This window comes from Octopus bimaculoides, chromosome 4 (genome assembly GCF_001194135.2).
Source record: "Octopus bimaculoides isolate UCB-OBI-ISO-001 chromosome 4, ASM119413v2, whole genome shotgun sequence".
NCBI lineage: Eukaryota > Metazoa > Mollusca > Cephalopoda > Octopoda > Octopodidae > Octopus > Octopus bimaculoides.
In genome coordinates, this window is record NC_068984.1 from 40,062,021 (window position 1) to 40,084,192 (window position 22,172).

Consider the following 22,172-nt stretch of genomic DNA (forward strand, 5'->3'; position numbering starts at 1 on the left):
CCGCTAAGCATTTCTGCCAGCTCGCCACCTTAGAATTATTTTAATATTACTAAATATACATATATTTACATATCTGCCATTTAATGGCTTTATTCATAGGAAAATGTTGACAGTCTAATCAAAATAAAATGCAGCGTTCAAAATATTTTCAGAAAATTTTATATTTCAACAAAAATAAAATTTTAAATCATGAAAGAGTTTCTACAAATGATGGGGTGAAAATGGAATTTAAAATGAAAAATAATCTTGATTTGATATTTTAAAATTATAATCAGTACGTGTGAACATTACTGACATGTTACAGTATTTCTTGATTTTTCAGGAGTCAAGTTTAAAATAATCAGTTAGATTTATTTGTGATTTTACTAAATATATGCATCATTTACTGGCAGCTGTTGAACAACTTTGCATTTTCAAGAGAAACATTGAAAGTCTAATTAAAATCAAATGCAGCAGTTTAAAATACTTTCAGAATACAGCTAAATATTCAAAAGTGTGAAATGCTCAGTGCTAATTTTTTACAGCACAAATTTATTTTCTCCTGTACATCTTGCTGTTTAACTGTTCGATTTAGTTTGAGGTATTTGCCATTCTGTGTGGTAGCCATAGAAATCCAGCTTGGTGCTACTTCTAGCAATAATTCCAAATGCTTTTCAGCATCAACTGAAACAAATATGAAATGAAATAAAATAAGGTACTTTCATTGTAGTCAGATGCGTTGATATAACCCCTGAAATCAAGATAACTTCTGAAGTAAACTACGAAATGAAACATTTCCTGTTATTCACAGTAAATCAATTTATTCTATTTTTAAACTATTTAATATTAACTGCAAAAACAGCCCATCATTAGTTTCATCAGATCTTTCTGTTTACTTTATTTGAGGTACATTTCTGAACAGATGCCTATCTTAATAAAACTTTTGAATTATATTTTTATAGCTGGAACAGAGCTCTAGCCAGATGGTGAGGAAATATTGTGGTGAAATAAGTAAGGTGACAAGTGACTGCTACTTCCTGGATGAAAAGTGCTAGAAGTGGTGATTGTTGTTTAGTGTGAAGTTAGTCTTGATTGAGCAGCTCAAAGTTGTTTAGCCATTTCATGTATCAAGAAATACATTATCTGTAGTATCTTTAAGTGTGATTTAAGGGGAGGTGGTAGCCATCTAAGCAAGTAAAGCAAACAAATAGAGTCTATCTAACTTACCAAAAGTTGACAGTTGGGGTTAAGTTAGCAATGAAAAATCATTAGATATTAATCAGTTACACAGAATACGCTATATTTCCATGTCACTATGGAGCTGCTTTTATTTATTAATTTTTTTTAATGTAATCATGAAATTGCTTCAACTTTAGAACATACAGTGCAAGAGAACTCCAAAATTGGTAATACCTTTAGAAATTGAGGATGTATAACTTTCACAAATCTTTTCAACAACTACATCTGAAAGGAGAGTAGTTCTTTTCTCTGTAATAAAATAACTTGGATACAGTTAAGGAAAAAAATTTGGAAAAATATAATTTATTTTGCAGTAATGGAAAATTGAATAAAGATAAAAAAACTCTTTATTAGTCATCAGGTCAGTTTTTCTATACTACTATGAGACAAATGAATCTGTTATTGAGGTATTGTTTTATTGCCAGATGCACTTCTTGTTGCTAAACCTGACCTATTTTTCAAGAATGGGATCTATTATTTCATACATCCTCCAAGGAGCAAATATAATAGACACTCTGGTGATGGGAAATAACAATGTCATCACTTGTAGCTCAGCAACTTTTGGAGAAGTGCAAATGTAAAGCAAACGTACACACACATACACAGCTGGCATCTTTTATAAAATCCACTCACAATGGTTTAGCTGGCCTGTGGCTACAGTAAAATGCACTTGTTCAAGGTACCATGCAGTGGGACTGAACCCAAATCCATGTGGTTGAGAAGCAAACCTCTCATTCCTAGAGCCATGATTACACCAATACAGAATGGATCCTTATCAAGTATAGTGTCATTATCATTTTAATGCTTACTTTTCTATGCTCACATGGGTTGGATGGAATTCACTGAAGCAAATTTTCTATGGCTGGATACTCTTGCTGTTATCAATCCGCACCTGTTTCCAAGCAATCTTTTATCTTTTACTTGTTTCAGTCATTAGACTGCAGCCATGCTGGGGTACCGCCTTGAAGAATTTTTAGCTGAATGAATTGATCCCAGTACTTAATTTTATTAAGCCTGGTACTTGTTCTATCAGTCCCCTTTGCTGAACAGCTTTTACTGGGAAGTAAAATCACTCACACCAGTTGTTATGCAGTGATGGAGGAATAGACACATCCACAAATATATATACAATGGGCTTCTTTCAGTTTACTCACAAGGCTTTGCTTGGTTTGAGGCTACAACAGAAGATACTTGTTCAAGGTGCCATGTGGGACTGAACCCAAAACCATGTGGTTGGGAAGCAAGCTTCTTACCACACAGCCATGCCTGCACGTATAGGTAAGCAAGATATTTTCTCAGAAAACTGGGAATGTGTGACAGTTTGTATGACAGTGACACATATTTATAACTATTATGGGATAGTCAAAACAAGGACATGTTTGCATGCATGCACACACACAAGCTTTTTTCCCAGTGTCTGTCTACCAAATCCATTCACAAAGCTTTGGTTGGCCTGAGTGTATAGTAAAAGGCAATAGTCTAAGGTGTCACACCCAAAACCATGCAGTTAGGAAACAAACTTCTTAACCACACAGTTAGAAACTACACTGCAGGGAACTCAAGATATTTATGGAATTAATTATCTTATTTCCATCACTAATGCCTCTATATAATTTAACAATCTTTTTTGATGCAACTACTCACACACTTTGAATTATCTTAGATACCATATTCTTTCAATCAAGGAGACAAAAGATTGATGATTTGTACATAGTAGTGCATACATTTATGTCACCGATTAAGAAAGAGGTCAAACACATCATCAGTTAATGTCTGTTTTCCATGCTGCCATTGGTTGGATGGCTTGACAGGAACTGGCAAGACCAGGCACCAACCCAGGTTCCATAGTCTTGGATGCCTTTCCTAATGCCAACAATTTTACAGAGTGCACTAGGTGTTTTTTTTTTTTGATGTGGTTCTATCACCAACACTTTTTTACATGGCACAACAGACAAACTACAAAAAGCTGTCAACTGAATAATAAAATAAGAATTCAAACTTATTATCTCTGAAGATACATTGATGCAGAATTTTAAGGATACGTTCGCATAATACGAAAAATAGTAGGTAGTCGTTTCAGCATTGCTTCTCTCTGAGCTTTTAAAGGACTTTGAGTAATGGTTTCTTCTAAGCGTTTTGTTTCCTTTGCCCGGATCTGAAATATTTAAAACCGGAAAAATTTTACATTGTAATTGGGAAAAAAAAAAAAATTGTGATAGAGAAATAACACACTAACAACATGCAAATGTTCTTTTTATTAAGAATATAGAATTTATATACTTTGTATTGTATAAATAATATAAGTACATATTCAGTTGTTCAATGCAGTAGATAAAGACTGAAATACTTCACTGAGTAATTTTTATTTTTTATTCTTCTAAATGTGCGTCATCTGTCTGGAATCCAAATACCGTCAGAAGAAACTTTTACATTTTATCCCTTTAGAAAGGAAGGAAACTTGGGATAATTCAGACCATTAAGTCCCCATCTCCAAAAAAAGAAAACCCTAAGGCTGGTAAAGTAACACTTTTATTTGTTTGACTTTGGTCTTTCCATGCTAGGAGTAGAATGTATTTGAGATAGGGTCTTATGGCTGGATGTTGCCCATGTTACCAACCATTACCAATTTTCGAAAATATGGAGCTCATGGTTGTAATGACAACAAGAAATGCTTAATCAAGTGAAGTCATGGAATGTTAACATTCACGCATATACATGTATGCGACACACTTTCTACAGTTTGTATCTCTCAAATTCACTTGGCCCAGGGCTATAATAGGAGACATTTGCCCAAGATGCCATGCAGTGGAACTGAACCCCAAACCATGTGTTTGTGAAGTCAAAATATTTCATAGAATTTAATTTTTATATTACAAAGAAACATGTTTGATAAAATTTACATATGTTTTAAGATAAGCAAGTTTAATGTATAAGTAGCTATTGAAAACGATTTAAAACGTGTTAGGATAGTTGAATTATAAAATCCAAAGGTACATTGCATGAAAAGCTAATTAGGGTAAAATTATGGGATGTCAAAAATGGAATAAAGTTGATATAGAAATAATAGAATACAGATGGTAAAAAGTATATCACAAAATATACAAATACCAAGAACTACATAGAAGGGATACAACTATATAAATTACAATGTAAAATTCCATCACTACATTTTAAATATTGTGAAATTTGTCCAGGATGATATATATCAAATTTACTGAAAGAGACCCATACTGGTATGGGAAAATTAATATCAAGCATAGCAGATAGAATAAGCAAGGTGAGAAAGTGGTTGGGTATTAAACGTATTAGTCAATACATGAAGATAAATAGTAAATAATACTTACTCTTTCAAGTAACCCAGAGGGGATTCCTTTGATTGATGACTCAACTTTTGGTGTAGATGGTTTATTGGGTGAGCTATTAGCCTTTGAAACATTTATCAAAGCACTTTCCACCTAATGAAATAATAATAAAATAATAATTATTAACTTAGCGTGGCTCTTAATTAATAAAAAAAACATCTTTTCAGTGTTTTTCTCCTTCGCTTAAATTTATAGTTTTAGACTGAAAATTTTCCAACTCTGCAGTTTCGGAAAATAATAAAACAAAGGTGTACTTGTTAGTGATATTGTATGGCATGTAGAAAATTTATTTTATGAGGAAATACAAACAGCATATCTTCACCTAATTTCAAAATATATCTTCCCTTGGTAAAACGATCCAATTTGAGCATCTTCATGTACTTTTACATAATCAAGAAAATTCATTAAAAATTAACCAAGTGATGATACAAGTTCCAAGGTGACTCTTGTACTCTGGCAACTCTCAAAACGCCTTACATATGCACTTCTCTATGATACTTACAAAAGCACTCCTTTGGTTGAAGATGCATCTTATTTGAACAATCACTACAATAAAAGTATGTGCAGACTCTCTTGGTTGAGCTACTGCACATTAGTCTCTCTCCTGTTTTTGTGTCAGAGTGGAAAATGTATGCCCTGCATTCTTTTAAAAGAATGTACAATGGAAGGTATGTCTCTGTGTGGTTGAGATCATCATGCATTTGTTGTATAAGGTGAACTGCTGCCTTGTCCCAACCCGGGTGAATTAAGCACTGTTTGAAGGAGATTTCTTTTTTTTTTGTAGTTTCTTGTATAATGAAGAGAATGAAAATACTGTAGTGAGCAACTTTGTTGATCTTTAGAAAGAATTTCCACCACCATTTCCTTCCACATCTGCTGTGGAAACCAATACAGTTGACTCTTTGGTCTAATTTATTATGTTTTCATGTCTTTTGCACTTATCAACCAGTTTGTCACCAGCTCTCAAGGTTATGATATCTGTAGGTGTACAAATTGATACCATAACCACTGGCTTTTAACCCTTTAGCATTCAGATGTAATGCTTTCTTAATCACAATTTTGAATTAATCATGAATTATCCTAATGGAAGAACACCTTTCATCTTGAAACCAAAGACGGCCATTTTTCTTCTAGTGCTGACATGAGTGACTGGTTGAATGACCAAATCCAAGCTTCTCTGCTAGTTCCTCAAGTTATGATGGGATTTTGTTCCACCAGTGTTTGCAGGACATCCTTGTCAAGCTCTACAGATCTTCCAAGATGAAGCACATCTTCTAGGCTGTAGTTTCAGGCTCAGAATTTCTGGAACTACCGTTGACACTGGATTATGTTTACTGTCCAATCCTCATATATTGCATAAATATTTCTCTCACTTTCCATTGCATTGTTGCCTTTATTGAACTCAAAGCAAAATATACCGAATATGTTCCTTTGTCACTTCCATTATAGCTTTGAAAGAACAACTATTAAAATCGAACTGCACTCTTCAAAACTTGCACTAAGAATAAGTCAAGGTAAAATTACTACCTGCTTTTATAGCATGTTGATGCAGGTAGTTTATCCTGCTCCACTTCAACTTTTAGTTCATGCAATTGAAAAAAACTGCATTATTTATGGGATGACCCAATAGTATCACCCAAACTAAGAGCTTGAAATGAGTAGAAGGCTGTTCAGAGCTTCTTTAGGAGTAAATTGATGAAAAGCTCTATCTTTTCCTTCCTGGCTGATCTTGAGATACTGATATGAAGCAAGAGTACACATGCTTTTTTATCAGTAGTTCTTCAAAATTGAAGTGTTTGTTAACTTATATCATGTTGCAGGTTGCTAAAAATGTCCAAGATCCAGATTAGTAACTAACATTCAGTTTGTTTTTGTGTCAAATGTTCTTGGGATGGTATATACATTTGAACTTTCTTCTCAGCATCTGCACTGATTGTTGTTCAGCAAATTGGTTTGGATTTCTTCAATGATGAGCAAAGAGGCTGTCAAGTTCTGAATATGTTTCATTCATAAAGTCAGTTACTTAAAATGTAGAGCAAATATTGTGCTGCAATGCCCATCGAAACATCAGTCCATTCAGGTTCATTACAACCAGTCAAAACCAGGGGAATCCTTGATGCACACCCAAATCTTGATGATGGGCAGTTATTTCTCCAGTATGTGGCACTGTCAGAGTTTCTATCCATCTTCATTTAGAAACTGGAATTTCAATTTCTTTGTCAGTTCATATCTTCATTTGAACTGGAGTCAGAATCGTTAGTTTTCGTCTGTGTCACGGTTACAATTATCTTGAATCCACAGGCAAAAGGGAGTTTGTGCTTGCTTGGCCATATATCGAAGAAAATTTAATGCACTAAATGATGCTGACAGTTACTGAGACATGATTACAAATTATTCTCTTAGCAATGATATTTCTGTCAAGAATGAAACTCTTTTAGACTTTGTAAGCTTCATAAAGAAAATGAAAAAACAACTATTTTTTTCAGTCACAGGAAATCTAACTCGCAATTGAAAGTTGTTTCCCCTCTTGAGTTTTTTTTTTTACTTATTTAATAAGGGATTGCTAGATAAAACGATGCAGTGCAGCTTTTAACTGTTCAGCGAAAGACTTTGAAGTGTGCAGTACATAATCTTTTAAGAGTTAGGGAAAATATAATTTTCACAAACGTTTTTATCTGGGTTTTTTTTTACCAGAAGGATGATATAAAGTTAAATATTTACTGAAGATTTCATTCAACCTCTCCCATAGCATCTAGTCACATCAACAATAATGAGCACAACAGGAGTTGGAAAATCAACCATGTGGTTTAAAATTATTAGTTTGTACGTCTTCATTAAATAGTTAAAATTGCTCAAGTGCTTTCTCTTTGGTTGAGACCTCCTATTCTATATCTAAATTGTTTCTGAAACAAGTTTTAACTGACACACTATACCCAAACACAACAGTCATAGGAAGAGGAAGAACCCACTACCCACCTCGAAACGAAAAGAAAAAATGAAACTTACCTTAGGGTGTAGTTTCCCTCTTGTTGCATTTAAAACCTCACGAGCAGTTTGATAAACCTTGATATATGGAGGCTGGGGTAAAGGGGAAGGTTCAATGTCAGGTACTTGGTCTAATCGGAACTTAGGATGCCAACGAATAAGTCTGTCATCAGAAATTCTCATAGGCTTTGGTAGGCTTTTCAGAAATTCCTACAATAAAAAGGCTCTTGATAGTATTCTCTCTTTTGTTTATCACGTACATAAAAAAAAAGAAAGAGGGATTCTTTTACCTCTGAAAAGTGTGGAACATGTTTTTGCAATTATACAGAGTTATGTACCTTGAACCAAGCAAAAACCGGATCGCACGATAAAAGTCCTAGTCAAACATCTGCACTATGTATCGTGTGTTCATCATCATTTAACGTCCGCTTTCCATGCTGGCATGGGTTGGACGATTTGACTGAGGACTGGTGAAACCAGAAGGCTACACCATGCTCCAATCTGATTTGGCAGAGTTTCTACAGCTAACAATTTAAATGTAAATAACATTGCAAAAGCATAGTATATGATTTTCAATAAGACATTATCATGTTACCAAAGAGAGTGGTAGAGACTATCAACTATGATGTAGAAACCATGCCAGAACAGACAATGAAGTCTGATATGGCTCCCGGCCTTACCAGCTTTGGTCAAACCATCTAACCAATGCCAGCATGGAAAACGGACATTAGCTGATGATGATTTATAAACCAAATTGCATCATTAAAATGCAACTTACAAGCTTCATTATTTGTTACTAATCAAACACACAAGAACAAACTATTTTTAAAATATGAGAAAAACTTACTTTATGTAATGTCATGATGCATTTCACCAAATTAGCATGGAAAATTTTCTTTCTAGTAATGAAATGAGTGGCTGTAAGATGCAAGTTGCCATTTTCAGGATCTAAAGTGGAGAAGAAACAAAAAGGAAATCATCACCATTTCAAGACATGTTCTATAAATTTAGTTTAATGTACTGTGTATATCATATCTCCCACAATTTGTTTTAGTCATTGGACTGCAGATATACCAAGGTATTGTCTTGAAGGGTTTAGTCTATCAAATTAACCATGGTACCTAGTGGTTTGGTAAAAAGAGACTGATAAGACTAAGTTATGGTAATGTGAATAAACCAACACTGTTTGTCAAGTAGTGATGGAGGGGAAACCCAAAGACACATACATTATCTCTCTCTGACCATAACAATATATATGTATATATATCGTTATGGTCACTTTTTTACCAAATAAACACATGCACTATATACTTGTCTTTCATTTCAGCTTTATCATTGTTCTTATTTTAGTATCCTTCATCTGAAATCGTTTGCTACACGTCCTGTGACCTCTTCAGCAACTCTGCATCCCATGTGTCTCCCCCTGTTCTATTTAGTCCATTCTGTCTTTCTATGGTGTGCACGCAAACACACACACAGAGGCTTCCACACAGTCTCTACCTACCAAATTCACTTAAATGTATTAGTTGGTCCGAGGTTATAGTACAAGACATTTATCAAAGGTGTTGTACAGTGGGACTGAACCTGAAACCAAGTGGGTGCAGTATCGAGATGTGGCTTTATGTCAGTGATGAGGAATATGATAAAGGGAGAGAAACAGGTATCTTGCTGTAGAGAACATGCAATGGCTACCCCAGCTGGAAAAGATAGAAGAGGATGAAAATGCATCACGATGTACTCTTGGGTTACAGGAAGGTGAATATAAGTGGTACAGGGGATTGGACAGGGTAAGTGAGTAGGTATGTTTGTGAGAGTGGTAGATGGATAGGGACAGAGGGGAATGCAAACAATAAGAAATATGAGTGGATGTTTAGAAGGCAACTGTGAAAGAGAGGAAAAATAATTAACAAATTAACAAGATGAACAAGTCTTTTAAAAAACATTCATAGGTGCAGGAGTGGCTGTGTGGTAAGTAGCTTGCTTATCAATCACATGGTTCCAGGTTCAGTCCCACTGCGTGGCACATTGGGTAAGTACTGCCTACTATAGCCTCGGGCTGACCAAAGTCTTATGAGTGGATTTAGTAGAGGGAAATTGAAAGAAGCCTGTCGTATATATGTGTGTGTGTGTATATGTTTGTCCCCACATCACTTGACAAATGATGCTGGTGTGTTTACGTCCCCTATAACTTAGAAGTTTGGCAAAACAGACCAACAGAATAAGTACTAGGCTTACAAAGAATAAGTCCTGAGGTCAATTTGATCGACTAAAGACAGCGTTCCAGCATGGCAGCAGTCAAATGACTGAAACAAATACAAGAATATATATGTATGTATGTATGAAAGTGTGTGTTTCTTTGTGTTTGTTCACACCACTGCTTGACAACTGGTGATGGTGTGTTTATGTCTGTAACTCAGCAGCTTGGCAAAAGAGATCAATGGAATAAGTACTAGGCTAAAAAAAAAAAAGGAAAAAGAAAGTACTAAGTTTATTGATTTGACTAAAAATTCTTGAAGGCAGTGTCCCTGAATGGATGCAATCTAATGACTGAAACAAGTAAAAAATAGAAGAGGATAGTCATTTATGCTTACTGCTATACTCCATACCTGATTCTTCAAATTGGGGAGTGATAGTCAGTTGGTAGCCTTGATATTTGTAACCAAGTTTTGGAAGACCTTTTTCTTGTTTGAATTCATATGCAGCAGGGTATACAGTTTTTATCTGACCAAGAATTTCTTGCTTAAAATGTCTGGGAATACAAAGAGAAAAATATACAAAACGTTTGTTTTAATTGATATTGAATCTAATAGAGAATAAGATGAAATACATTTCTGAAGAGTATTTTTTTTTATTTTCAGAGAAAAAAATACACTATTCAGCTGGGGGAAAAAAAAAAAAAAAAAAAAAAAAAAAAAAAAAAAAAAAAAAAAAAAAAAAAAAAAAAGAAATTGTTTCTTGAAATATATAAAAAAAAAAAAAATTATATGCCAGTAAAGATACATAAACAAGAACACTCAGAGTGTGCAAACCTCCGCCAAGGCAACACCAACATCCTCTCAATGATTAAGCAAGAGATGATTTTTAAAATGAGAATATCTGAAATAAACTTGACTGCTCTCACAAACGAGAATACTAAAAATGAACCCGACTGCTCTCAAAAATTAAGTGAAAAAACAGGAAGAATAATCCAGAATCCTTGTCCGGTACCGGATTAATCTCAAAATTTAATCAGTTCATGCCAGCCACTAGGTCAAACCTCCCTGAAAGTTTCATCCGAATCCATCCAGCGGTTCTTGAGACAAACGCAACTGAAAACAATACCTCCCCCTTCGGTAGGTCTGAGGTAATAAGCATATTTTTTTTTAATAACAATAAATTGCTTCAAGTTTTGGGACAAGGCCAACAGTTTTAGGTGGAGGGGATGTCCATAACACTGACCCCCAGTACTTAGCCAGTAGTCATTCTATCAACATTGGAGGGATGAAAGGCTAGGTTGGATTTAGCAGAAAGACACTAATGATTCTTCCAGCTTACTACCTTAATAATAATTCTAATTTTGGCACAAGATTAGCAATTTTGAGGGTGGATAGTAAGAAAATTGTATTAACCCAGCACTCGACTTGGTACTTTATTTTATCAACCCTCGAAAGGGTGAAAGGCAAAGCTGACCTTGGTGGGATTTGACCTCAGAATGGAGCTGAAAGAAATACGATAACCAAAATACATTTAGTACAGAATTTAAAATAAAACTAATTTCAATAAATTCACCTTTTAAGACTTTTTTCAACAGCATCTTTGAGCTTGGAAAAAGTGCAAACTTCTGAACGGTTGTGTAACATGCGGACAACATCATCTACTCTTTGAAAGAATTCCTCTAATACTGTATAGGAATAAGGGAGTGTGAGTGTAGGTGGTATTGGCAAAGTAAGATGCTGGAATCGTTTATAAGCAGGAGTCCTGTAACAGAGACATGACAATTTAGCAAAGAGGATAAGAAATATATCAAAATATATTTTGTGGGATATGAGAAGGAACAGAAGATTATGTTGAAATTTTGATAAATATTATTCAATTAAAAAGAATTACAACTACACAAAACAAAGTTGTCATATTTTAGGTATATAAATTGTTTTATAGTTTAATATTTGCTATCCTCCATCCCACCAAAATCCTTTTCATTTTGTTGTTTGTTCTTTTTAAGTATGTTTTCAAAAAAGCTAATTAGAAACAGAAATTTTGAAGCAAACTAGGATTTAAATGAAACTATTTTTTCACTCATGCTAGCATGAATTAGATGAAACAACATTGTTTTGTAACTGTCCTTCTTGCTGCTAACTCTTACCTACTTTTCAAGTGAAGGAAATTTTCATTCCATACAGCTTCAAAGCACAGAGCTGCTAATCAGTTTGTTAACAGGGAAATGACAACAACGACTATAGCTTATATGATCACAGTAAGTAAACATTCTCATAGACACACACACATCATCATCATTTAGCACCCTTTTTCCATGCTGGCATAGATTGGAAGGTTTGACTGGAACTGGTAAGCCAGAGAGCTGCACCAGGCTCCAGCCTGTTTTTGTTTCTACAGCTGGATGCCTTTCCTAATGCCAATCACTTCACAAAGTGTACTGGCTATCTTTTACATGTTGCTAACATGGGTGCCACATATATGATGAGCTTTGTACCAAATTCAATAATCAACTCAGGCAATAGTAGACACTTCCCGAAAGTGCTGTGCAGGGAGACTGAACCTGGAACCACATGATTGTGAAGCAAACCTCTTAACCACACTGCCAGATAATTAACAAGCTTAAACTGATTCTTAGCCAACGAGGAAACCTATGTAATCACTCAACCTGCTAGATATAGAAGTCAGATCTTTCTCAAATCACTGACTACTGTCATAAAAAAGAGGATGCATTGAATAACGTAGTCCATGTAGCCCTATATAAAAAGAACAGGACAGTCATGGCTGGAACACATTTGATCGAGTCCTGCTTTATCAAGGTTGGCTGGGAGCTAAACAACAAAAACAACAGTCAATCACCCTCACCTTCCAATTCATAAAGCGCAACAAGTCACACTGGATTATATAATCCTAGATATCCTGTAACAAAGTAAATAAAAAAAAATGGTGTGTAAAGTGTAATGGTCTGATTCTTCAGAGCTGCCCGAAGACTAAGCAAGAAATTTCACTTACTTGTTAACCAAGTCAGACTTCTCTTTTTCAAATTCAGGTTGAGTCTTACAGGATGAGCTTTTAGGTTTTTCTTTTGATTTTGTTGCAGCTTTGAGTTGCTTAATTAACAGTAACTGCTTCTTCAGTTCTTCCACTTTGCTACATTTCATGAGATCAATTTTGACTTGTTCTGGTGTTAAATTTAACTGAAAGAGTTCAAATAAATATTGGTTATTTTTGAAAGAAACCATTACTTCAATATAGAAATATGAACTAGTTTATTGCAGTAAAGATGAGATTTTGCAGACATTGGAATAATGCTTGAATAAATTGGATATGAAACCTAAATCTTTAGATGAACTTCAACAAAAGAAATTTTTTATTTTTGCATGAAAATTACAATGTCATAAGCTTTTGAATTGTATTTATTATGTCCTATAATTTGTTCTTAAGGTTAAGAGCCTCTTGTGTAAAAACATTGTTCTAGAACTTAGCTCTGTTAAGAAGATAATTGTAATTAACCAGCCAGAAGATAAAATGTAGGAATGTTATAGGAAATAAGAATTTCAATCCTTTTCTTACAAGTTTATTTACACTAGGATCATCATCATCATCGTTTAATGTCTGCTTTCCATGCTGGCATGGGTTGGACGATTTGACTGAGGACTGGTGGAACCCGAAGGCTACTCCAGGCTCCAATCTAATTTGGCAGAATTTCTACAGCTGGATGCCCTTCTTAACGCCAACCACTCCGAGAGTGTAGTAGGTGCTTTTACGTGTCACCGGCCACAAAAGAGTTTGTTAATTTTCAACAAGGGTGATGAGAAAGAACCCACAACATTCAGCATATATGAACATTGCTGCCTTCTTAGCCTAAATTATGATGGATTAAAGAAACTAAGAAAACGTCAGCACAAATTTTCTACCTATCAGCCATGGCTCATAAGTTACTGTGACCTCTAGTTTTTAGAAAATAACTTCCTTTTCATTTATCATAATCATATTACAATACACAATTCTGGGTTGCTCTGAGGGATTATTGTAGAAAGTTGTAAATTGTATTAGATATAAATTATTTAGGAGATGTCACTTATTCCAGTACAGAACAGTTATTATAAAAATAATAAAAAACAATTAATATAACTTCAACTTTAACTGTATATTCTGTTGCTAAATGAATCATAAACCAAATAAATTAAATTTTGATTGCAAAAATTTTACAATTTTAAGTGCATAGTAAGCGGAAAACAGCAACAAAACAAACAAAAAATCACTAAACATATGTGGTCAGATATAGTTGTGGTTGTCCTAAAAACCACAGCAATATATGACCATATATGTCCACTGAAATTATATTTGAACTCACAATGCACATAAATTCATAAAATTTTGCATAATCAGTTAGACAATGTAGTGATATTGTTTCATTGACAGTAACCAGTTCAAGTCTATCTGGTTTCTTGATTAGCAGTATCTCATGATGCTGGGCTAATTTTATAAAGATTGAATGCAGATTGAGCCCTGGTGAAATTTCATAATAGTACCTGATTTCTTAATTCTAGAATGTAGCTCAATTAAGCCAAGGTACAATGTATAATTTTCAGTTATAAATACACTAAATATCAATATTCAGGGGAATCGTAACTCTACCTGTCTGACTGGATTAGTTTTTCCAGGATCTGTTGCTTTTTGAAGTTCTTTGCTGTCATTTGAAGCAGATTCTGTAGTCTGGCTGTTTACAGACATCTGTTGTGACCGCATTCTTCGTAACTTTTGAGGAGTTTCAGGCAAAGGAGAAATGGGCCTAGGTATATTGCTCACTAAAGGAAATTCTAATTCCCAGGAATTGCTGTCTTCAAGTTCTTTTTCCTCCTCAATATTCTGTTGAGATAAATAAATGATAAATTTTATCAATATGAAAATATTTTTTCTTTGATGTCACAAACCACGTTGATTGTTGCTTTCACTGTTTCAGCAGTGTATGCTTCAACCTTCGTCAGGTGTGTTGTGATTCACTAAGGTGAAGCATACACAACTGAAAGGTAGTAAAAGCAACAATCAAGATGAAGACAATACTCCAACTAATACATAATATCTAAATTCTTCATAGAAATATAGAATTGTATTTCAAAACAATAAAGACAAACATAAATAATATTAGTTAAACCTTTTATTTATTATTATTCCCATTTCTTAACTCTCTTAACATATTCCCAAAAAGCCAGTACAATCACCTTTGGTAATTTAAGTCAGCTTGGCACGAAACAATATAGGCTGACTTTACTGAAGTTTTGGGCAAAATCACTATTGCCAGAATCCCTCCAAAGCTCTTAGATTCAAACAAATATATAGATTGCCTGGGATGTAAGAATATATAGTTATACTAACAAACAACATAAGTGAAAATAAATATACATACACCATATTCCATGCATACATGTGTATATACATCACCATCATTTAATGCCCATTTCTCCATGCTTGCATGGATCAGATGCAGTTTATTTGAGGCAGATTTTCTATGGCTGGATGCCTTTCCTATTACCAACCCTCAACTAGCTTCCTTCAGTTTCTGTCTACCAAATCCACTCATAAGGCCTTGGTAGACCTGGGAACTGTAGAAGACACTTGCCCAAAACACCATGCAGTAGAACTGAACCCAGAGCCATGCACATTCACATATGCAAACAGACTATTAAGTGTACAAACCAATATCTGTCTATCTACATGAGGTTTTGGTATCCAGAAGACCCAAAATGCAGGTAAGGCTATGTAAGTGCTACAGAAGGACCGTAGTTAAACTTCTGGTTTGATAATAGTATGAGTGAGGAGTCTAATGCTGGTTGTGTGTGAGCATGTATAAATTAAAGAAAATGAGACAACAAAGTCAAGGCAGTGTGAAATTTCTAGGACATTTATAAAGAGAAAGGTAGTCTTACAGTGGTTTCAGAGATATGAAGGATATCCCTTCAACAGAGACGATACGAGAGAGTTAAATAGAGGGAAATAGTAGAGTTCAATATAAGAAGTTATTTTGGAAAGGGAGAGATATAAGAAGTATAAAGGGAAATAAAAGAATAAAAATAAAAATATATGTTGGATGTTACAGTTCTATTATCTGTGTAGAATGGGTATTTTATTTTACAAAATACAAAATGGCTGATAGTTAGCAAGGTGAGACACACATAAGAAAGAAGGAAACAAAGGACCACTGATGAGGTCACAGAAGTGTGACGAAAGAACTCTGGCCGAAATAAGATTAAGATTAAGATTAATGTAATATAAAGCTGAAAAAAAAAAAAAAAAAAAAAAAAAAAAAAAAAAAAAAAAAAAAAATTAACACCAAATATACAGTGCGTGTGTTTTTATTGGCTAAACTGGCAATATGACCATCCCCAAGTACAACAATATATATATATCACTATCATTATTTAATGTCTGTCTTCCATACTGGCATAGGTCAAACAGTTGCTGGCAAACCAGAGAACTGTGCCAAGCTCCAGTATCTGCACTGGCATGATTTTTATGGCTGGATGTCCTTCCTAACAACAAACACCTACACATACACATATTCTTTTCCACTCTAGGCACAAGGCATGAAATTTTTGGGGAGGGGTCCAGTCGATTAGATCAACCCCATTATGCAGCTGGTACTTAATTTATTGACCCCAAAAGGATGAAAGACAAAGTCGACTTTGGCAGAATTTGACCTCAGAATGTAAACACAGACGAAATACTGCTAAGTATTTCACCCAGCATGCTAACGTTTCTGCCAGCTTGTTTCAATTAATTTGGAAAAATAATGTAGAATTTGGTTAAATAACTTTTCTCATCATTAAGCTAGTGTTTAGGTTAAAAATAAGCACAAAATTTTGACCAGAGGTTTCAATTTAGATCATTTTAAACCAAGTTTTGTGCCATAGTAACAGGAGTAGTTTTGGTATCAAAAGGGTTAAGTTGGAGAAAACATAAAAATAGCACATTGTAAACTCCAGTATTTATTACAAAGTTGGAATAGTATATGGTATAGAATCAAGGGAAATGTAGAAATGCTACAAGTGAGTTTAGTTAAGATATAGATGTTTTTGCTTCCATTTTCTTCAAGTAAATCATATGACTTATCTTTTTGATTGAGGAAACATACAATGAAGTCAAATTGTTGTGTCTCAAAGTCTTCTCACATTGGTGAATCACGTGTTATAAACATACATTGTCTAAAGGGAGGTGTTCTCTGATAACGAAAAACAACTGTGATCAGAGATTCATGTTCGAATCTGCCTGGTATATTAAGAAGGGATATTTTACTGTTTGGATTCTTACTGGTCTACATGCACCCCATGAATTACTTTGGCCAGTCAAAGCATGTTTGCTTTCTCTTGGCTGGAAAACAAATCTGTAGATTAACTTTGTGGTGTTTCAGGTATTAGTCAACTCTTTTGGGGATTCCAATTAAATAATTTGTCCTTTGTGAGTATCAAAGTAATTTAAGCAATGATAGTTCCGAGTTGTACGTTTCATAGACTAAGATATATTGATTTAGCCTCAGTTAAGTTATTTTCATCATTTGTAGGAATATAGGCTGTTAATAGTAGGTAGAGGAAACTAGTATTAGTAGAAAATTGGTGATCAAAGTATGCTTAACCAGTAAGGGCATGTTTGGCTGTAGTCTGAAAGATGCATGTGAACATTGCTCGTTCATAGAGCGTCTTTGGGTTTTATGAGAATAAGTGCATTTTATCTAAAAAATGTTTTAGTAATATGAAATATGAAGCATTTGTCCGAAATTTTAGCCTAACATAATTAAAGTCAGCAATAAGAACATGCATTTACAAAGTGTTCTTATAGATGCCTGAAAACCTTTGTAATATCTTCATAGAAAAGGATAAAAGTACAAAGGTTAATCTTGGTGAACTATGGACCCTGCCACTGATTCTTTGGCATTCTTTCGATTTGTGATTACAATGAAAGTGTTAATATAGACACTAACCAGAAATGTCCAGGTAGACGTGTCGAATACACAACACACCAACCCTTGAAAAGATTCCCCCACCCCCAAAGTTTCTTCTAATTTCTGTTTCCAACAATGAAATTTACAATTTTACAGCCCACCCCAAAAAAACTCTACAAAATATTAAATTTTATTCCCAATTTGGTAGAGAGGGTTAGGGTTACCCTGTGGATCTATATAAAAACCCGGCGAAATTTTAAAATTGAGATTTAAAAAAGATTTTTTTTCAGAATCGGATTCTCCATGGTCTGAAACATAGGATTCCGTAAAAAAAAAAAAAAAATTTAAAGGGTGGGGGGGTATACCCAGATTACATATACTCCATCTCCACCCCCAATTTTTTCTTAAATTCAGGTTTGAAGTTCTTTTCTTTCAAAATTTCAATGCTAATTATTTACAATCATTTTCTACTTTCAATGTGTGATCATAAAACGAAAGAATGCCGACCATGGAATGTCTGGGTAGCTCGGTCCATTTTCAACTTTTGGTAAAAGTTGCAATCAGGATTGAAAGCACAAACTAAGTTTCAACAGGTTCTGCATTTACACATTCAATCTTGATTAATTCTACTTCAAGACACCACAATTAGAACTCTAATGCCCTCAACACAAAGGAAGTCACTGTGCTGTGTTCTGCATCTTTTCACAGCTGTACATTGTAAATAACACTGTTTACCTTCACTAGTCATAAGGCTGTGATTTCAATATTCAATGAAAATGAATGAAATATATCATTTATTAGGTACTACTAAAGCAGCACGGTCCCGAACGCGCAGTCGCGTTAGCTAGTCGTGAGTGGTCGATTCTAACCCTAACCCTAAACACGGGATAGGGTTTAGGATCGACCACTCAAGACTAGCTTGCGCGTTCGGGACCGTGCTGCTTTAGTAGTACCCATTTATTTATTATAGGTAGTTCTTAAGGTTTTAATACAAAATCTAAATAAGATGACGATTCTGAAAAAAAAACAAAAATCTAAATAAATGGTCATAGAATTCTCCCTTAAAAATATTTGAAGTGAGTTTTATTATGAAATCAATTTCTATTGCAATTATAACCATTATTTCTTAATCATTCAGAAGTACATGGAATAACTTATAAAGTCATGGTGTGATACATAAATCGGTAAATCTATGCTATAAAACAAAAGAAAGAAAAAACATGAAATACTGTACAGATTCGATATCTTTGGTTTTTCCTTCTGGTAATTCAATTGGCTCTGTTTCCTTATCTTTTTCGTCAAATAAAGGTAAACGCTTCCGTGCCGATTTAGTAAGTTTGATAACTGCAAATTCATTATTTGATTCAGGAGTCCTTTGGTCAGACAAGCTATCTGTATGTTTTCTTTTGGATGGGGAACAAATGAGTCGATTATCTTCGGTCTTATTACAGAAGGGTGGTGTCTCGGGTTTTATTTGATTCTTACTTTTCGGTGATTCCAATTTAGTACTTTGTTCGTTGCAAGTATCAAGTAATTCGACGACAGAAGTTCGAGTCGGGTTGTATCTTTTAGATCGAGATATAGTTTTCGATTTAATAGGAGTTAATTTACTCTCTTTGGTTAACTTTTTCGCCACAGTGTTTTCATTCACAGATTTATCTTGAACTAATTTTGTCTGAATGCTTTTTTTTCGAGCATTGTAATAGTTAGTGAGAGTCGATTGTTTCGCTTCCATGGTTAAGAGGAAAATAATACACAAAACATTCCACAAGAAGATCTAACAATAATTTTCCCGCGCTTTGATCACGTGACAAAACAAGTAGAGTTGGAAATAAACACGAATTTATATAGTAGTTATTTAAACTTTCTCAATAACTATAAATATTTAAAAACAAATTAATAACTGGTTCTGTTAATAAATAACTTTAAATTTACAAAATCCGAAACAAAATATAAGCAAAATGCATTGCATAAATCATAACTCAAAATGGCGGATGGTTCTAATTCTAATCCGTTCGTAGAGGACGATGGAGATTTTATTGAAAACGAACTTGAAGAAAAAGCTTCAGAAAAGTCTCCTAGTTCTGACTGTACAGATATTTCTTGGGATAATATTGCTGTAAAGCTCTTACGCGATAATTTTGTTCTTACTGCTCTGGAGTTACACACTGAGCTGGTTGAATCCGGACGTGAACTACCCAGATTGCGAGATTATTTTTCGAATCCGGGAAATTTTGAACGAACAAAAGTTGAGACATCATCCCCAACGTTACGTATGTAATTTAACATGCAATATTTTATATATCTGTGACTTTTTGTATATAAGTACTTTCAATTTCCGTTATCGTTAGATACCTGACTCCTTTACCTAAATAGTTAGGGGGCGTAAACAATCTATCCAACACCTGTGTGATTAAATTAAGTGTTCGGATGATGCTATGTGCTTCATATTTCATGTATATATACAATTAAATATACAGCTTCTTACAGTAAAAGCTTAATATCGCTTAATATGTTGACTGTTTTATACTCATTTCGTCGTCTTAAGTTATTTATTTTGAAAGAGTAGAGTCGTTGTGTGTTGCTATTGACAACCAAACTGACGACTTATCGCAGATGCTGAATAGAATGTTTATCACCTGGGATGTTGGAATGTTTGTTTTCGCCTTCTTAAGATGCAGTCTTTTTCTTCATCTTAATTATGCTTTCTCTTTCTGTTCTTATTAAAATTTATTTTTTAATTTAGAAGAATCTATAGTTCCAAACGTAATTTATAGATAAAAGTACGTAAAAGAAAATTAAATTCCAATGAGTTGATCTGCTGTGAGAAGTGAAAATGGACACATGTCGTTCGGAGAGATTGAGAGAGAGAGAGAGACTAATGAGGTTTTTAAACATAATACTGATTACCAATTCATTATGTAATCTTAAATTCGGAAGAAAACATAAGAAGTCCTTATTCAACAAGCAGTTACATAGTTTGATATTTACCTTCAGGATAGCAGTTGTCAATGTTGATAAATTTAAAGACCAAACAAGTCTTAAAAAAGAAAAAAACGATTTCTTTTGATGACAGATCTTTCACTGTTTACAAAGAGGATGTGGGGCATTTATAGATACAATATATTATTGGTATTTCTTTATTAATAAACTGTAAAGCTACATAGGTAGTTCAAGGTTTATGAAATTTAAATTCTGAATAACGAGGCGCATAATTAGATACCTTCAAGTACTTATTTATTTCGGGCTCTTTAACGTGTCTATTATCCGTCTGCCACTTCACATGCTGGTTCAATCTGACCACTAATAAGCGGATTAGATCGCTATCGTTAAAGTATAAGAAAATAGATTTTCAATGACAACATAATTTTGAATTTTTCTTTTCTTTTAGGATTCTTTTAAACAATAATTTGTTCTTTCATTCTTTAGACGATAGATTGTTTCATTATCATAACGAAATTAAATAATTTTTATATAAAACATGCTAGCATGCAAGACAAAAAAATACTATAACCGAGTTACAACTATTGATTATATTTCAAATTTCTCTGGTTAATAGTTTTGCTGTTTCTTTAAACTTTATAATGCTAAACTCTCGTAGAATCTAATTTGCTCCACTCCACACCGGTTCCGAAGCACCATCTCTTTGCAATATAACAATTCTTCGATCTTATAAAGATTGTTTGTGGTCGCTCAACCAACTACAGTTATCCAAATATCCCTCAAATTACTATTCCCCGTCTCCATTTAAAAAGGAAAAAGGTGAAGGACACATTAGATAATGCAGTTAGAGATACTCCTTAAAGTACAGTGTCAAGGCAGGAATATCTTCGACATAGGTCTTGATCACGGTTAACATGAAGAGAAACAATAATTTTCTTATGCCAAAAGAGAGGCCTCTTTGTGGACGCTCGATCTGCTAGAAATGGCAGCCAATACTTCCTTAAATCACCCTGTCGTCTCAAAAACAAAAAAAAACCCCAGAAAAAGGAGACATTGGTTAAGGTGGTTGTAGATACACTATCTTAATAAGGGATGGAGGTGGAATGGTTACGACAGGAACACCTTGATCCTGGGTCTTCTCTTTTGTGGGTAAACAACATAAAAGGTCTTTTTAAAGCTTCGTTGTCGTTCGATACAACAAGTAAATTGATTTGTAACTAATTCTGTGGTCAATGAACGATGCACTTCATTCAGCTATATTTTGTTTAGGTATGTATTTATCAGTACAATCATATCTGTCGTTGGTATTTATTGGTTTCACAGATTTCTGTTATTGTATCTCTTTCTGTACTGCTCGTTTTTAGATTATCAAGTGAATTTTATTTTATTATTTAGTCACACTCATTAAAATTTTAGCCTTGGGAAATCTTACTCGCTAGATTTCATTACCAACGAAAAGGAGAGGTTTTTTTAAAAACATTTTCTATCTTCTAATTTTCGGCATCGTATTATATATATATATATATATATAT

General features: G+C 34.1%; 2 protein-coding genes across 5 annotated transcripts in view; one reads left to right on the forward strand and one right to left on the reverse strand.

Annotated features, from left to right (window-relative positions):
- Nucleotides 1–141: 141 nt before the first annotated feature.
- Nucleotides 142–19,685, reverse strand: LOC106880472 (DNA replication factor Cdt1). Of its 2 annotated transcripts, none has more exons than XM_014930411.2 (11): nucleotides 18,932–19,685; nucleotides 14,400–14,630; nucleotides 12,771–12,955; nucleotides 11,334–11,522; nucleotides 10,172–10,314; nucleotides 8,413–8,513; nucleotides 7,587–7,775; nucleotides 4,563–4,673; nucleotides 3,261–3,373; nucleotides 1,393–1,481; nucleotides 142–663 (listed from the first exon to the last, which is right to left on the reverse strand). In XM_014930411.2, exons 1-11 carry the CDS (start codon nucleotides 19,430–19,432, stop codon nucleotides 488–490), a joined length of 2,028 nt encoding a protein of 675 aa, XP_014785897.1. In that variant the 5' UTR covers nucleotides 19,433–19,685; the 3' UTR covers nucleotides 142–487. The 2 variants fall into 2 exon arrangements, with proteins under 2 accessions (XP_014785897.1, XP_014785896.1); XM_014930410.2 differs by having other exon boundaries at nucleotides 10,157–10,314.
- Nucleotides 19,680–22,172, forward strand: part of LOC106880460 (RAB11-binding protein RELCH homolog) — a 239,119-nt gene continuing 236,626 nt past the window's right edge. For all 3 annotated transcript variants that reach the window (XM_052967015.1, XM_052967016.1, XM_052967018.1), the window contains exon 1: nucleotides 19,680–19,970. In XM_052967015.1, the coding sequence (XP_052822975.1) occupies nucleotides 19,685–19,970 (286 nt within the window). In that variant the 5' untranslated portion in view covers nucleotides 19,680–19,684. The remainder of the gene's footprint in view (nucleotides 19,971–22,172) is intronic.

What these genes read in the sequence shown, in the direction of transcription:
- LOC106880472 (XM_014930410.2), bottom strand. Translation starts at nt 19,432, where the DNA reads ATGGAAGCGAAACAATCGACTCTCACTAACTATTACAATGCTCGAAAA. An exon ending in AAGTCTGACTTGGTTAACAA is followed by an intron (nt 11,523 to 12,770) that starts GTAAGTGAAATT and finishes TCTCTGTTACAG; the next exon opens with GACTCCTGCTTATAAACGAT. An exon ending in TACATCCTCAATTTCTAAAG is followed by an intron (nt 664 to 1,392) that starts GTATTACCAATT and finishes TATTTGTTTCAG; the next exon opens with TTGATGCTGAAAAGCATTTG.